The sequence below is a fragment of the Marmota marmota genome, unplaced genomic scaffold (assembly GCF_001458135.2).
Source record: "Marmota marmota marmota unplaced genomic scaffold, marMar, whole genome shotgun sequence".
Lineage (NCBI taxonomy): Eukaryota > Metazoa > Chordata > Mammalia > Rodentia > Sciuridae > Marmota > Marmota marmota.
This window is the reverse complement of record NW_026000026.1, coordinates 26,842,779-26,860,019: the sequence shown is the minus strand read 5'-3', so window position 1 is coordinate 26,860,019 and position 17,241 is coordinate 26,842,779. Positions and strand designations below refer to the sequence as shown.

At 49.1% G+C, this 17,241-nt stretch overlaps 1 protein-coding gene across 3 annotated transcripts in view; it reads right to left on the bottom strand.

Moving 5' to 3' along the window:
• The window catches only part of Psmf1 (proteasome inhibitor subunit 1), a 34,197-nt gene extending 28,399 nt beyond the window's left edge, over positions 1–5,798 (bottom strand). Inside the window, exon 1 of one of the 3 annotated variants that reach the window (XM_048811148.1) lies at positions 5,521–5,798. In XM_048811148.1, the coding sequence (XP_048667105.1) occupies positions 5,521–5,649 (129 nt within the window). In that variant the 5' untranslated portion in view covers positions 5,650–5,798. The remainder of the gene's footprint in view (positions 1–5,520) is intronic. The other 2 variants (XM_015482046.2, XM_048811149.1) reach the window with 2 other exon arrangements.
• Positions 5,799–17,241: the final 11,443 nt, after the last annotated feature.

Sequence of the window (17,241 nt, the reverse complement as noted above, 5' to 3'; positions counted from 1 at the left end):
AATAATGGGATAGGTAGGAGAGAGAGAGGAGGAGAGAGAGAGGGAGGGAGGGAGGGAGGTGTATGTGGCTACAAATTGCTTAGGAAAAAGAACATTGCAATCATCACAAAAGCCTTGGGTAGCAAATCCCCAAATTCTTCTTTCTTTCCCTTCAAGAGTAATACTACTCTGTATTTTTAAAAAACATTTTTTCTCACTTTTCCTATAAGTTGTATTACTATACATGCAACCATAAAAATACAGTTTCCAATGTTTCTAAATTTAACACGAACAGCATCACTTCCACCAGTTGCCATTTTCACGTGAAGAGATTAATCCCTGCCAGTGCTTCAGTGTTTTTGCTATAGCTGATTCACATTCACCACTATGTGGCGCTCCATTGTGCGAATGGGCTTCAAGACTTGCTCACTGGCTGGTGGAGACAGACAAGTTTCCAGTTCACTTACTTTGCTATTATAAATAATGCTATGAACATCCTGGACACACCTGGCACACATTTGAATTAATTTCTATGCCTGGAGGTAGAACCTTCTATTGATGAGATAAAATCAAATTGTTTACCAAAGAGGTGCTGATGTCTACTGCCACTAGCCTGGAGGGAGAGCCCCTGCTGTTGCACCTGGTCAGCAACACTGCTTTCATCTGACTTTTTCATCTTCCCACCTCACTGGTGTAAAATGCATCTACTGTGAGTTATGATGTTTCTCCTTTCTTTTCCTTTTTAGATAACCTAGAACTTTATTTTCACACACTAAAGTTTGAGAAATAGTTAACTCATTTCTACAGTAAAAATGAATCGTGATTTCTGGGGGCAAGGGGGAGATTTATTAACAAGATCCATACAAGATAAAAAATACCGCCATTGAAACTGCTGATAATTTACAGCTTCTGCTCAACAACAGGCAATATAAAGTCAAGACCGTCACGGTTAGGAAAAGACATTTGCTAGGCTGCAGAAAAATGAAAAGTCAGGCTGAAACAATGAGATAGCAGGGTTACACACACCTGTCAGACCGGTGTTACCCATTTGTTATTTTTTTATTTTTATTTTTTTACCAGACTTGTATGGGAGACCTCCAGGCACTGCTGGTGAGCATTTAAACTCCTTTAGGGAGTTTTTAAAATTTAAACAGCCCCTTTAGGGAGCAATCTGGTAGTATTTAGTAAAATTAGGTGAGTCAATATCCCATAACCCAAATTCCCTACTTCTGGAAGAACCCTGTGCAGAGATAGGACAAGGGATCTTCATCACAGCCTTAGCTAGGACAGCCAAGGAGGAGGTAAAAGGCAAAATACACTTACAGTGGGTTACTCTCTAGCAATCAGAATGAGCAAGGTAGATCTAATTGTAGTATTACTAATCAAAGTAAAAAATCTGATTTAAAATCCAGAAAAAATGAGATTTACAGACCAGCACCATTAGTATAAACAATTTAAAAAGCACACAGAAAATGATATATGTCTTTTTAAAAAATTTCTTTTAGTTGCAGGTGGACATGAATACCCTTAATGTTTATTTCTACGTGATGCTGAGGATCGAACCCAGTGCCTCACATGTGCTAGGCGAGCGCTCCACCACTGAGCCACAGCCCCAGTACCAATGTACATCATTTTATGGATGCATATTTATATTGCTCAGCATGGAGCAGGCAGACTGGGAAGATCTGTATTAATAAAAGTATGATGGGAAGGAATGGAACCAGAGAAGAACACCAACAAAGGCCAGAAACGCAAAACTCGACACACACTAAGGACAATAGGAGGCCACAATCGAGGACTGCTTAGGTTCTCTTCTTGGGTCACCCTGGTGCTCAGGAATTCATTAGGAGGAGTGGTCACAAGTCAAATTCAGGATGTCGCAATTGGCAGTGGTTTAAGAACTGGCTGGATGACAAATCAATTCATACTCCCGAAACGAAACAGAGGGACAAAAAACAAAAGTGAAACTAACCAATTGGTCCACTAAGGGAGAAGGAGAAACTATCTCCCACTCTGAACAGGGTACACTTCCTGTTACATGTTTACTGTTGTGGGTGCAGTTTTACTTCGGAAGCCAGGGATTTGATGACATGCCTTATCTTTGCTCTGTCGAGGGGTCTTTTAATTTCTATTACGCCCTCCTATACAGCATTCGTCAACCAGAACTGGAATGTGGGAAACCTGGCTGCTCACCACCTTTGCTTCCAGAGTAAAGTCCTGGAAGAACGACGCCTCTTGCTGAAATGGGACCTATGTTCCCCAGAAAACAGAGGTGGCACTATGAGACAGGCTCTGGTGTTATCAAGCCAAACATGGCATTCAATTGCACTCGGGGCCCTCAGCTCAAATATCAAGTGTCCCAGAAAGCTACAGTTGGAATGTAGCCAAAGTGCACAGTCATGTAGTTTGACACCCTTGGATGAAAACTCTAAGACCTGGGGGAGCTGACACTCACGCAAGGTCACAGCACATGAGATATAAAGCTGGATTTGAGATTCAGAATTCTCAGCTGCCAGTCTATGGCTGGAGATTTTTCCCAGCCAGGTCCACCAAACTGGCCCCATGAAAATTTTTCTTGAGAAAAATCCTCAAAACCCCGGGGAGGAAGCATTCTTTAATAGCTGAGTGTTCACCCCAGTGCCTCTGGGCTTCAGCCAGAGAAACGAAACAGATCGTTCTGGGCATTTTCTCTTTCTTATAACCCTTAAATTCCCACAACACAACACAAAACCAATCTCTAATTTAACTCTACGGCCATCTCCATCCCCTGACACTTAACCTGCCTGACATAGCTATAAAGCTCTCATGAGGAGTGGTGCTGACTTCAAGAAAGAAATCCAAATTCAAATGCTGGACTTCAGTTGAGGCCAACAGAAGTGCTACTCTTCAGTCAAGTTTTACAGACCAATCCTACTGCGCCAGAGGAGGCTAAACCAAAGACAGCAGACAGCCTTGCTTTCTACTCAACTGTTGATGTGTTAGTCAAACAGACACTCTGGGGACACTGTTTCCCTCTTATCACCCCCAGGAAGATGGGGGCAGGAGGTGACTAGAGCAGCAACACAAACATCCTCTGAACTTGGCAAACACTATGGACTCAGCCAATTCTGCTGGCTCCAGTCTGAATATTAAACCTCAATAAACTAACAGGAAAGACACTGCTCCAGATGGCTTCTGCTCTGAATATGAGTACCCTCAACCAATGTGAGCAGAGGTCAAGTACAACCTGAGCCTGCAGCCACTTCAGGAGAAAAAGCAAAAAGAAGCACAAACACAGCAGACTCTGTTGGCAGTCCCGACACTCATTCCTTTGAGGGCATGTAAGGTTGAGTGCTGAGGTGGACAGGGGGACAGTGCCTTCCAAAACTCCCATTCCCCAGCTCTTTGGCCTCCCCAGAGAAGTGTGGAGCTGACTTTTTTTTCTGGTCCGCAGGAGCTTGACCATTAACTGAGGAGGTAGACTTTGGGAATCTGTCACGGATCTTTTTTTTTTTTTTAAACCACTACTGAAATGAGATTTGTTTTCACATTTCATTTGAAAATTCTGGGGGCCTAGAGTATTTTGCAAGAGGGTGATGCCAGGGAAGACACCAACCCATAAGAACTGACATCCATAACCTGGCAAAGTGACAGACACAGGCGCTGACAGGATGTGCGGGGGGACAAGTGGGGGAGCAGTTCTGCAGTGTTCATATATGCCTGTGAAGTGGTGAGCAGGGGGCCAGGTAAGCCCTCTGTGACAAGCTCTTGGTCCTGGACCAAGCTCTTGGTCCCCTGAGGAAAGGGTTATGATAGTGGGGCAGAGAACAAACCGACAGGCAGTAAGGTGGAGAGGGGCTTGAGGACAGGATGGAGCAGACCTGCTCCATCTGAAGAGTGCGACCAACGGGCAAGCTCCAGAGTAAATCCACGTCTTACTCCACACCCTGTCCCATCCCACACACCGGCTCTCTGAAGAACTTCCCAGGAGAAGTTGATATGAAGTGACTGGGCCAAGTGAAAGAGCTGTTAAAGACTAGAAAGCCAGAGCGGAGCAAGTCAAGATCCATAGGGTTCCTGTTGGAGGAAATGTGCAGTGAAAGGGCACCCTGACACCAGGGAGTGGGGGAAGGCAGCATCTCTCCCAGGTCCCGAGGTCTGAACTGCTGGGAGGAAGAAATGTTCCCCTGTGTGTGTGTGTGTCTGTGTGTGTGTGTGTGGTGGGGGGGTGTGGTTGTTGCCGACTCTGCTTTCCCAGCCTTTTCTTCTCTAGGGGTGTGTGTGGGAGGGTGTGTTGTTGTTGCTGCTTGTTTCCTCCTGGAGCCCATGTAAGCCACGAAGGATGTGTGCCCTTGGAGGTAGCAGTGGGCTGCTGAGCACACACCTGGGGTCCCAGTGAAATAGCTGAGACTGGGGGCGGGAGAGACAGAACTCAATGATAGTTCCTGTGCTCTGATTCTGCTGATGGGAGTAGTGCTAAAGGGTGTGGTGGTCTTGGTCCTAGCTCTATGGGAGAGAGGAATAGAAGCAGTAGCAATGATTCAGGGGGATATCTGGCTAAATGCTTGGAATGTGTAAAGCATTTGTGGGGGCGGGGAGGGAGGGTCCAGAAAGCTATATATCTGAGAAAGATAAAAATGGGTTCAGGGCTTGAGAAATAAAGGTAAGAAATGAGAGGAAGGTTAAAATCTCACTGGGAGACACAAGGGGTGGGGTGGCTTGCTCCTCAGAGCTGGTCTTGGTTCTGGGAATGAGAGGACTGGGACAGTGAGGGTCAGGCCTGGAGTCCTGAGTGTCTGTGTGTATGTGGGAGTGTGGCTGGAAGGAGCAGATGGGAAACAAAGGGGCCAGGTCCAGTTTTCATAGGAAGGCTGATGTGATGGGGGTCACAGGGAAGGGACAGGGAAGGGAGACATTCGTGAGATGGGCTGAGTCCAGGTGTCCTGGGGGCTCTGTGAGGACACTCCAGCTGTTAAGAAGCAGAACCTATGGATGGGAGAACAGGAGGGGCTAACCCTGTGGGGAAAACTATAGCTAGGAATCCTAACCTAACCCTCACATCCAGGATGTATGGGTACATGTGTGTGTGAGCTGATGATGACGGGGCGACTGTGCCCAGAGCCCTTCAGTAAAAGGTAAGAGTGTGTGAGCCCACCCAAAACCTCATGTTCGGATCCAGATGTCCCGTGGAGGCTCGAGGTGGGAATGGAGGCAGTTTTGAGTCCGGCCTCCCCATCCCTGCTCCGTGACTGTGTGGCCAGAGTTTAGGGGGAGCAGGTGGGGTGAGGACTCTGGGGAGATACACCCTGTCTCGGGGTCAGATCCACAGAATCCTGGCCCGAGCGACCGCCAGGCTGAGCTGAAAACTTTCTGTCCCCCGGTTTACAAACCAGGCTGTGCCAGCTGCGCGGGGAGGGGTCCCGGGCCCCAGCGGCGTCAGGATCCCCCGGGCCCGGACCTGGGGTAACGGGCAGAGGCCAGGCGCTCGGGGCGAAGTCTTTGGCCTCCGGGATTCGGCAGAAGACAGCTCCCCCCTCCCCAGCGGACGGCTCCGCGGCGTACCTGGTCGCCGGTACCCAGGCCGTAGTAGCCGTGCGTCACCACCTCCCAGTGCAGGAAGCAGACCAGCGCGTCCTGCGTGCAGGTGATGGACGGCGCCGCCGACTCGTAGAGCACCTCCAAGCCCGCCATCAGTGCGCTCGGCTCCTGCGGGCGGAAGCAGGAAGGTAACACTTCAGGGCTGGCTCCGCCCACGCGTGGCTATAACTCCGCCCCGCCCTCCTGAGGCTTCTGCCGGGTTTCTCCCGACGACCCGAAGGGAGCAGTCCGGGGGCGTCAGAGCAGCCGCCGGAAGTAGTTCCAAACGGCAGCGCAGCTTCTCTAAGAGTGCCGGGCTGGAAACGTGAGCCGGGCACTGAAGGGTTCCCAGAGGGAGTCCGCGCACGGGGCGTGCGTGGCCTCTCAGAGCCGGGATCGCGTTCTCCCCGCAGCCTGCAGGACCGCTGCGCGCTGAGCGCTGAGTCCTGGGAGAGGACACCTCGCTGCAAACTAGATTTCCCATCCGCAAAGTGGGTGGGGCTAAGCCGGGAAACAACTTAGGAAACGTGGGGAAAATTTATTTATTAGCACGTATGCCGTGCTTGCTACGAGTCACCTTATTCTAAATCCTTTTCTTGTATACATGGGTTGACCCCCACCCCGAAGTGGTAAAACCACTAAGGAAAACCGAGGTACAAAGGGACAATTTGACCTCGATGACACAGCCAGCCAGTGAAGGGCAGAGATGGTACTGGAATCTACCAGTCTGGTTCCTAGGATAGCTTTTATTATGGTGTTTGTTGGGTGCTGCATCCTGTGCCAAAAGCTTACTTTGTTCTTTCAACAAATCTTATATTCTGTTATCATCCCCATTTTGCAAGTGACAAAACTGGTCAGAGTTGAAGCTACTTCCCTAAGAAGATGGGAGCTCTGGACTATAGAACTGAAACTCCGACCCACTACCTAATTTAATCTTTTTTTAAAATACCTATCTCCTCCATGATTTTTACCACCTATTATATCTTCAACAAGTTTCTTGAAGTCCCATTATTGTTTTTATTCAAATTTATTTTTCCACATCCAGTCAGCATCATGGTTCGTGCCACCCACTGTTCTTTCTCACTTGGATGCCTGGTGTCAGCCTTTGAACAACATCCCTGTCTGCCTATAGTCTGTTTTGCACCCTGAAACCAGACAGAATCTGTTAGAACACAAGTCAGATGGTGTCCTTCCACTCAAAACCTGGCAGAGTTCCCACCAAGCTCAAAAGGAAGAGTCCTCCCCAGGGAACCTATGTATGGTCTAACCCCCACTGCCATCCCTACTGTCCTTCTGAATCAGAATATCAGTGGAAACACACCTGGAGGCTAACCTGTAGAAATATTAATAAGAACCCCATCAGGGCCTATTTCATATAAAAGATCTTGAGGGTCCCCTGGGGGAACACCTCCAAGCCATTCCTTTGTCCCTGAGGTAGAAATCAGAACACGGGGTGAAGCTGGATGGAAGTTATAGGAAGGCCATAGTCTTGGTGCTGTTTTCAATGCCTGTTTTACATCCATTTTGCTCCATGCTCTACCCAGAACTGAGATAGGGATTTAGGATAAGGGAAAAGGGAAATATCCTCAAGCCATTGCAATGCAGAATCAAGCCACTGAGATGCAGAAAACACTGTTGCAAACAGCCCATGCCCTGGCAATACAAAAGCACAGGAAAACTGGCTTCACCCTGGATCCACTTCCAGTCCAGCCCCTGATACAGCCCTTCTATAAATATTGGACCGCAGGCCAAGTCAGGGCTGCTTCTCACTCTGCAGACTGCCTGCATTCTCCCTTATGTGTATCTACCTTCTTATATAAACCTCTGTCTGTGCCTTTATCTGGCTAGTGTTGAAATTCTTTTCCATCCTTTGGGCCCAGAGTTGAGTTTCCTCTCTCTTCTGGGAACTCCTTAGACCTGTCTCCAGGGACATCTCTTCTCCTGTGACACTGCCATACATTTTAACCTCTAAACACTAAGCAAATAGTTGTTCTACTGTATTGCTTAGGGAAAACAAGTTTGAACTTATTCTGTATGGACATAGTTTTTTCTTTTTTTCCTGGATATCTTCTATCCCCTGTTGGTTGAATCTGCAGATAAGGAATCCACAGATACAGAGGGCCAATTGTACTTCTTGCTCTGCCTACAGCACTCTTTTCCCAAACATCTTCATGGTTTGCTCCTTTATTTTAAATATGGTAGTTCCTTACCTCACTTTCTACCATCTCAGCAGAGGGCTTCCCTGGCCATCCATCCAAAACAACCTTCTCCTGTTTTTTTCCCCATTTCCATGCTTTTCTGAAAGGCATTCAGTGTAACCTAACACGATAGTAAGTATTTATCTATTTGCTTATTTACTTGTAACTTTCTTCCCACTAGACTGTGAGAGAGAGCAGGGACCATGTCTGTCTTGTACACAGCTGAACCTGAATGCCCTCTGGGCTTGGTCCATACTTAGTGAATGAAAGAGGGAATGGATACAGAATGAGAGAATTCTTGATCTCAAGTGGGCCAGTCTCACCCCATCACCGCCACTGACCCTGTCCACGGGCCTTGCCTCTCCAAACTCTGTGTTCTTCCATTTTCCCTGGGGTGCCCCGATTCTTGAACCCCATCTGTAAAGCTTCCAGATGAGCAGCCTGAGGAGCAGTTCGGCTGAAGGAAATAGAGACTTACAAAAACTTCAGGGAAATAGGGAGCTCAGGAATCTGACCTGTCGTAATCTCCCTTATCTGCCCAAATCCCCCTGCTCCCCCAAAAGCCTGCCAAAAGTAACCAACTGACTCCTCCCATGACCTGGTCCTGCTAAACCCTATAAAACGCAGGCACTTGGAGCCCCCCGCCATTTTCCCTTTTGAAAACATGCTCCTCTGTGGCTTAATAAAGCATTGCTGATCCCTTGAGTCCTTTCTGGGTTTCTTCTTCTTTGTGTTCTCTCTCATGTGCTTTCTCAGGTGTGCTGACCACACTCGGGATGCTAGGCTGACGGCCATGGCGCTCCTCTGTGAGATGTACTTCCCATGACATAAAGCTCTTTCCACTGAGAAGCCCTCCATTTTCAGTCTGTCCTGATCTTGCTTGCTTGGTCCCTTCTACTACTCATGTCTCTCCCCAGTTATGAAAAATTCCCACAGAGCCATTCATTCCCCCGATACCTTCATAGGCTGGGAGGCCATGGTGGGGTCCCCCAGGCTGTGCACCACTGAAATGTGTCCCCCAGTGGCAGCCCTGATCTCAGTTCGTGCTGCAAGGCAGGCCTAGATGAAAAGCCATAATTCCGTCCCTACAGAGCTCACGTCTAGTGGTTAAAAAAAAGAGTTATAAACAAAGGTAACCCGGCGTGAAAACTGCCATGCCAGAGGAGTGCTAGGAGGTCTCGCAAACACACAGGAGGGATCTAACTCAGAGTGAGGGAGGGCTTCTTGGAGGAAGACATGGCCCATGGCCTAGAACTTCAACCAGTGGGACCCTGTCGTCTTGCACACCATTAATTACTCTCTCTCTCTCTATCTGGGTGTCACTGGGGTGCCAAAGTGAGAAGGGTGAAAGTCCCAGGAACGAGGAGAATTTTATCTTGGAAGTTGCTGGAATTGCTGGTTCATGATAACGTAAAGCAGACCAGCTTTGGGGCGGTTTTGTGATGGCTTTAACCCCTTGGCTCCACATAGTTTTGCCTGCGGTTGCTTGTGGCCTGCATCTCACAGAGCTTGGGTCCCCTGTTCCACAGCATCGTCCTGTCTGAGCGGAGCTGATCCCAGGGAATAGCAGGAGAGGAGTGGGAAGGGAGGTGGGCAGGGAAGGGGGTGCAGGACCTGTCAGTCATCTCCGCGGGCAGCTGGGTCTCACTGCTTCTGTGGGACAGGTCTCAGAGTTGTCCCAGTTGAGAACATGGGAACTGGGATTTCCTTTTCACTCCTACCTGATCGGTCACAGGTGAGATCTGCTTTCTGGGGTCATGGAGAGTCCTCAGGCAAGAGTCGTAGAATTTAGAGAAAGTAGGCTTGGGTGCTTACAAGTGACTTCAGAGGGGGAGAAGGGCATTGAAGCAGCCTCAGCTGTGGTCCTCCCAACCTCCAACTCAGGGTGGGACAAGCCTTCTAAAGTCTGTGTCCAGCAGCCAGTGGGCAAGAGGCATTAGCCCCGGGCTGAGCTGTAACTCCTGCACCAGCCGGTGGTGTTCTGTCCACCCTGAGTCCCAGGGTCTTTCAAGAATGGGGCAAATGGGAGGATGTCCTGGGACTAGAAGTGCCCCAGTCCATCCAGCACTTTCTGTGGACTCACCTACATCAGCAAGAATCCCAATCTGCCCTGCGAGTTCTGGGAGCGGCTGAGGAGAAGCAGGTGGCAAGTGCCTCCCCCACTGGGCCCCCACCACCTGGGCAGAACAGAGCCCATAGCAGAGACCAGGGCCCCCAGGGATGGGAAGAACTTTCAGGCTGCAGCCACCAGTTCCTGGTTGCTAAGTGACAGCAATGTGGGTATTCCAAGCTCCTCTGTGTCCCTGGGAACCATGAAGTTGAGCTAAGGGCAGGTCCAGGGCACGGAGTTGGAGTCACTCACTCACCAGCAAGTTCTTCTCCTTTGGCCAAGCGTCAGCTCCACCACCTCACCTCCTCCGGGACGCTAACTTGACACCCAGAGATACTCAGCATCCTTGGCGCCCAGAGAAAACGACTTTTTAAAACTGTAATTCTAAAGTAATAAGATTATTATTAATTTGGGGAGGGGATATTGAATTGATACTGGGGATTGAACTCAGGGGCACTTAACCACTGAGCCACATCCCCAGCTCTTTTGTGATATTTAGAGACCGAGATCTTGCTGAGTTGCTTAGATCCTCAGTAAGTTGCTGAGGCTGGCTTTGAACTTGCGTTCCTCCTACCCCAGCCTCTGGAGCCACTGGGATTGTAGGTGTGCGCCACCACACCCGGCTCCACATTCTGCTCTCTATCTCTGTGAATTTGACCTCTCTAGGTATCTCTTTTAAGTGAAATCATCCAGTGTCTATCCTTTTTGTGACTGGATTATTTCATTGAGCATGATTCCCTCCAGATCCATCTCTGTTTGCAGCATGTTTCAGAATCCTTCTCTTTCTAAAGGCAGAATAGTATTCCATCATCTGTATATTCTACATTTTGTTTATTCATTCATCCACCCAAATGTAGGTTGCTTCCACCTTTTGGCTATTGTGAACAATGCTGCCGTGAACACGGTTGTACAAATGTCTTTCTTCAAGATCCTGTTTGCAAATCTCTGGGGCTCTGTATCTACAAGTGGAATCACTGATTCCTGCGGTAAGTCTACCAACAGGCTGTTCTCTGGAGAAGCTGCCGACAATGCACAAAGGTTACAATTGCTGCACATCTGGTCAACGTTTGTTTTTGTTTTTTATTTTATTTTTTATAGTAGTCATCCTAATGAGGTGGTCTCTTACTGTGGTTTCTATTTCCATTTCCCCATGATCCCTGAGGCTGAACATCATGTCCTGTATTTATTGACCATTTGTGTATCTTCTTCAGAGAAGTATGGATTCATATTTACTCATTTTGAACTGAATTGTTTTTGGGGTATTTATGTATTCCCTTATCTGATATATATGATTTGCAAATTTTTTTGGTTGTTATTGGTATCAAGGATTGAACTCAGGGCACTCAACCACTGAGCCACATTCCCCAGCCCTGTTTTGTATTTTATTTAGAGACAGGGTCTCACTGAATTGCTTAGTGCCTTGCTTTTGCTGAGGCTGGCTTTGAACTCGTGATCTTCCTGTCTCAGCCTCCTGAGCCCCTGGGATTACAGGCGTGCGCTACCATGCCCCGGCTAATAGTGTCTTTTGATGCACAAAAGCTTTTAATTGTCCTCAAGTCTGGGCTGGGCGGGCTACCTTGGAAGAGCAGGGTTTCAGTGCGGCCCTGTGGACCACAACTGGAGGCCATTAGCTAGCATCCCGCACCCCTCACAGTGCTTGGCCACGTGTTTCTTGAAAACAGATTGGCCCCCTCCACGGCTGACACATAAAAAATACTCCTTTGGCCTGGCTTTTCTGCTCATCAGCTTGTCTGAGACTCATCCCTGTTATCCTTTGGATCTCTCTCTTCCTTTTTTATTGCTGAGTGATATTCTACTGTATGGATACATCAGAGTTTATCTGTTCCCTCATCAATGGACATCTGGGATGTTTCTAGTTTCTAGTGATTACCATTCATGCAGCGATGGACTTTCCCGTACGGGGGATCGTGATGTCGACAAACATTTTCATGAGTCACTGGTCCATGGTGGTAGTGTATGTTGGTAATGTGACGGGGGAGCCAGACCTGACTATAAAATGAAATTGAAAGAATATTATGATGAAGAACCAAAGTCTGCGCAAGGGGCCAATCCCTCCCCAGCAGCTTCTCTGGAGGGAACCTGATTACCACGGTCCCTGTCTATTGAATCGTAAACATCCACTGTGACCGGCTTTCAAGGCCAGAGATTCCTCAGGTGTCTGTGAAAAGGAGTCATTTCTTCTTCCACTTGTGACTTGTTGAACTCTGTAGGAACGTAGCTACATCATCACTTCCTTCCTAGGCCAACGAACTGCCTTCCAAGCTGTGACCTCACAGGCCTGGTTCTTAGGACTGTAGCCTCAGGGAGGTAAACTCTAGTCATCTGGAGTCACGGCTGCCTGTGCTGAAGGCCACGTCACAGTAACTCCTGCACTGCGTTCTACACCTGTGAACTACTTATCAGAAATTCCCTGTGCATGGTTTTTGGTCAGGTAGGCTAAGAATTCAAACCCACCCAAGTTGCAATGGTTAAGAAACGATGTCAAATTTCCTATAAAAGCCCCCATGTTGCCGGGTGTGGTGGTGCATGCCTGTAATCCCAGAGGCTTGGAGGCTGAGGCAGGAGGATTGAAAGTTGGAGGCCAGACTCAGCAATGGTGAGGTGCTAAGCAACTCAGTGAGATCCTGTCTCTAAATAAAATACAAAATAGGGCTGGGGGTGTGGCTCAGTGGTCGAGTGTCCCTGAGATCAATTCCTAGTACAAAAATAAATAAATAAAAGCCCATGTAACCTCAACTCAGGGCACAGAACTTGAGAGCACTAGCTCATCTGGTGTAATAAACATGTTTTTCAACCCTCAGAGTGGTGCTTGGTCTCTTGCTGAGCACAATTTCCATAACAATAAGATCTGCCAAAAGGATCTCCAAGGTGGTTGTACCCCTCCACCCCACCAACCATGAGCCCCAGTTGCTCCCCATCAGCAGGAAAAGATTTAACATGAAAAATGTGCTCACAAAACCATTGGATGGATTGGAAGGTAAAGATTAGGGGAAGCTTTCAGAGATTCTGGATGGTCCATGCAGAGACAAGGAAAGCCACAAGAGGGCGCCCCGGCCCACTTAAATGGCCACAAAGGGCAGCCACGCAGGGCGAGGCACAGGTCTCCTATGAGGCCCTTTTTGCAGAGACGTCCAGGGAAGCCCTGGACATGGCCCCCAAAAGGAACGTCTAACAGTCAGTCTTCACACCTGGAAATTCTTGCTTTTAACTCTGGGCATCGGTGACATCAGGGAGAGACAGTCCTCAGAGAACCCAAGCTCCAGGGGCACCAAAAGTCTGTTTCTGAGGGAGCAAGGACCAGGAGGGGCAGTCTTCAGGACCACTCTGTAAGAATCGGGCACTGGTAGCTACGGCCCTATTAAAAGATCATTTTTAAGCCAGGCCCAGTGGTGCACACCTGAAATCCCAGTGACTTGGGAGGCAGAGGCAGGAGGATCGAAAGTTTGAGGCCAGACTCAGCAACTTAAGGAGATCCTGTCTCAATACAAAAAAATGAAATAAAAAGAACTGGGGATGTAGCTCAGTGGTGAAGTACCCTGAGGTCCAATCCCCTGTATAAAAAAACAAAAATAAAAACATAATTTTCAGATAAAAGCTAAAATCATGATTGTCATGTCGCTATAGCTATGAAATGAACATCTTTGAAGATTTGGTTTTACTTGTTAAACATGAAGGAACCTCACTGATATTATAACTGGCTCAAAGGAAAAGTAATAAAAGCACATGGAGTAGAGAAGTAGAATTATAAATGAAGGATTATGTGGTTTTCCACTAAGGAGAGGGAAGGTGGTTCCATCAGACAAGACCTAGTTCGTGTGTTTGTCTGTGATCTTCCATTTACAAGGAGGCAGGAAACAGCTCAAATGAGCAGAGTCAGAAGGTCTGGAGAGGCCAGCTTCTCATGCTGGGGAAAACAGCACTTCTCAGTTTTCCTGGGACTTAGTTTCCTCATCTGTAAAATGGGATTCACAGCTGCATTTCCTCCTTGAGTTGTAGGGAAAGGGGAACAAGCTGGTAGAGGCTGAGGATGAGCTCACAGAGAGCGAGCTACTGTCTCAGGGCACTCAACCACCGAGTACACCCCAGCCCTGTTTTGTATTTTATTTAGAGACAGGGTCTCGCTGAATTGCTGAGGCCCTCACTAAGTTGCTGAGGCTGGCTTTGAACTCGAGACCCTCCTGCCTCAGCCTCCGGAGCCTCTGGGGTTCCAGGCGTGGCCACTGCACCCTGCAAGCTGCCGTCTCTCAGGGCTCCAAACTCTTCCTGCAGCAGTGACCACATGTGGCTCAGATGCCCCGTTGGTGAGTGGCCTCATTTTCTCCCCTCACAACCCACTCTGAGGGAGAGACCGTGATCAGAGGGCCGAAGCTCTCAGAAGTGGTGGCATTTGCCCGGGGCCACTCCGATAGTCACCACAAACTGGGTGAAAACCCAGTTCTGTGCAGCTCACAGCGATTTGATTCTGTGGAGTGCCCATGTGACCTTGGTAGCTGGGCCTCCTCCTGCCTGTCTCTCCAGGAGGTTGGGTCAGCCAACCCCTGGACGCCCTTTCTCCCCTCCCCTCCCCTCCACTCTGTGGGGCACTTCCCAGCTGCCAAGCTGACCAGGCCACAGCAGCTCTGGCATCGGCCTGGCAGGTGGTGGCATGGGTGTGGAGGGTCAGGGACGATGTCTAGCCTCCAGCAGGTGGGCCTCAGCCTGTCCAGGACGGCCAGAGTTTCCACCTTCTTCACACGGCCTGGTGGCAAGGGCTGGCCCTGGTTGGACTTGAACAAGAGCAAAGGAAGAGATGTTCCCGGGGTTGAGCCCCAAGTCGGCAGCGAGGCAGGAACGAGTCCAGCTCCATCTGCATCGGTGTCCCCCCTGCCTTGGCGGTGGCCCAGCTGTCACCCAGCTCAGCACCGTCATCTCAGGGCATCTCCGTGCCATCTGCAGCAGGAAAGTCCTCTTGCTTTGGGGCAGGGCCTCCGATGTCCCCAGCTCCAAGCCAAGCTCTCTGCAGGGCCGGGAGGAGCCCCGGTCTTCAGACTCAGTTTGCAGCTAAAGCTCGCTGGGCAACAGCAAGTTTATTTGTTTATGTAACAAATTGTCCCAAGGGAAAAAAGCAAAGCAGAGAGGCGCGGGGCGTCGGGGTGAGGCAGGCCAGGGGAGGCCAGGGGAGGCCAGGGGAGGCCTCACTAACAAAAGACATTGGAGCAAAGACGTGAAGAAGTGAGTCGGGAAACGTCCCAGGCCCAGGGAACAGGGACCACACCGAGGGTACCTGGCCTGTGTGTCCAGAGCCCAGAGAGGGAGACGCGGGGCACGGGGTGAGGTCAGGGGGTCACAGGAAGCCAAATATCAGCAGGGCCTTGTAGCCTAGAGAAGGAGGGAAATACGTGCTCAGGGAAGTCCTTCAGCCCTGGTCCAGAGCAGAGCCAGGCGCCCGCGGGCTTCTGTGGAGAGGGACGAGGTGGGAGCAGAGGACAGCCCCGGCAGGCAGATGTCTCCTCTGGAGTCACCTGGAGTTCTGGGCTGGGCCAGAGCAATCTGAGGGCTGCTGCTGCCCGCCAAGGAAGGACTCTGGGTAGACAGGGCACCCTCTGTAGCAGCAGTGCCCAGGCCTGGCCCTAGCCAGGGGTCCCAACTTTATGTGACAGTCTGGGGTGTGCACTCCAAGTTCTGGGGAAATCCCAAACCCCGGGACAGAACAGACGCTCTCAGTCACTGCTTCACTTTACACACGGAGAAACTGAGGCCGAGGGAAGGAGTGGGCCCTCCAAGGCCCACGTGATGGGGACAGCAGCAAAGTGGGACTTGAGGAGTCTGTGGGAAGCTGGTTCTCTTGCCAGCCGTGGGATAAAGGGCTTTAAAAAAAGAAAATCCAACTTCCTGATTCCTGGAGTCCGTGTGGCTTTCTCCATTCTGGCAGGACAGAAATGCCAGTGAGCACACCAGCCCTAGAGTCCAGCTGTTGGAATCCTGGCTCTACCACCTGTTGGCTGTGTGACCATGGACAAGTCGCTTCACCTCTCTGGGCCTCAGATTCCTCATCTGTAAACATGGAGATAATGATAAAAATAACCCCCGCCTCATGGGGTTGTGTTGAAAATGAAATGAGGCAATGTCTACAAAAGAATTAGGGCAAAGATGTAATCAGTGACGACTGTGGGACTGTGGAGCTAGACTTGCAAAAACTGTCTCTTCCACAAGTGCAGCAAAGAAACTGGCAACGGTGGTCAGCGTCGACCTTTTCAGAACTCTCAAGATGAATCAAGGGCTTGCAGCAATTGAGGGATCACTTATTCGTTGTTCTTATTTGCCTGTCACATCCTCCTCTTCCCAGCTCTATAATATGAGTTATAAATAAGAGAACCAAATAGAAATTTCTAAGCTAAAAGTACAATAATTAAAATAAAAAAGTCACTAGGACACAACAGAAAGTTGGGGCAGCCAACTTGGGAATCGGCAGCCACATTCATAGTGAAAACCAGCAGTCTGGCAGCCACCACCAGAAGGGACAGAATGGGGTGGCTCCTTCAAAGCCACAGTCCCGGAGAACTGTCATTAGTTGGTGTATCCAGTGGTGGCCGGAGGACTTCCCTCGCAAGGTTGTCTTTGCTCCACCTGACTCTGAGCCTGCCCAGTGCAGGAAGTCTCTTCCCTATCACCAACATTTACAGGCAATGACTTAATTTGGGGATTATTTTGGTGATGGTAAAATTTGGGACAAACAATAGGCTAATCAAAAAACTTAAAAGAGGGCTGGGGATACAGCTCAGTGGGTAGAGTGCTTACCTTGCAGGCACACGGCCCTGGGTTCAAATCCCAGCACCACACACAAAAAAAAACTTAAAAGATGAACAATGAGATGTTCACAGGAGCCTTTAAAAACTCTGATATCTTTTAGCTGTGTAATCCTGTGCTGCAGCCATGTTTGGTCTTCTCAGGAGTTTCCTACACATTCTCGACTTGTTAGGTCATTGCCGCGCAATTTCCATTTTTTTTGTTACATCTTTTCTTTGGAATACTTTTGGTTGACTTTTTGGTTGAACTTTTTTGGATTGATTTGGTTTTCTACTCACCTTGTGTTTAGCCCATCGGGGCCCCGGATACCTGGCATATTTTTTTTCCCCTTGGCCCAACCGGGCTGTGGATACCGGCCTTTTATTTTTATTTATTTACTTTTTAAAATGTGCCCTTGGGGACTGTGGATACCTACTCTTTATATGCATATTTTTTATTCGCCCATCCGGGCTGCGGATACCTGCCCATCCGGGGCTGCGGATTAGCCCATCGGGGCCTCGGATACCTGCTCTTATTTTTTTTTTCTTTTTTCTTTTTGATTTGCCCATCGGGGCCTCGGATACCTGCTTTCTTTTTTTTTTTTTTTTTTTT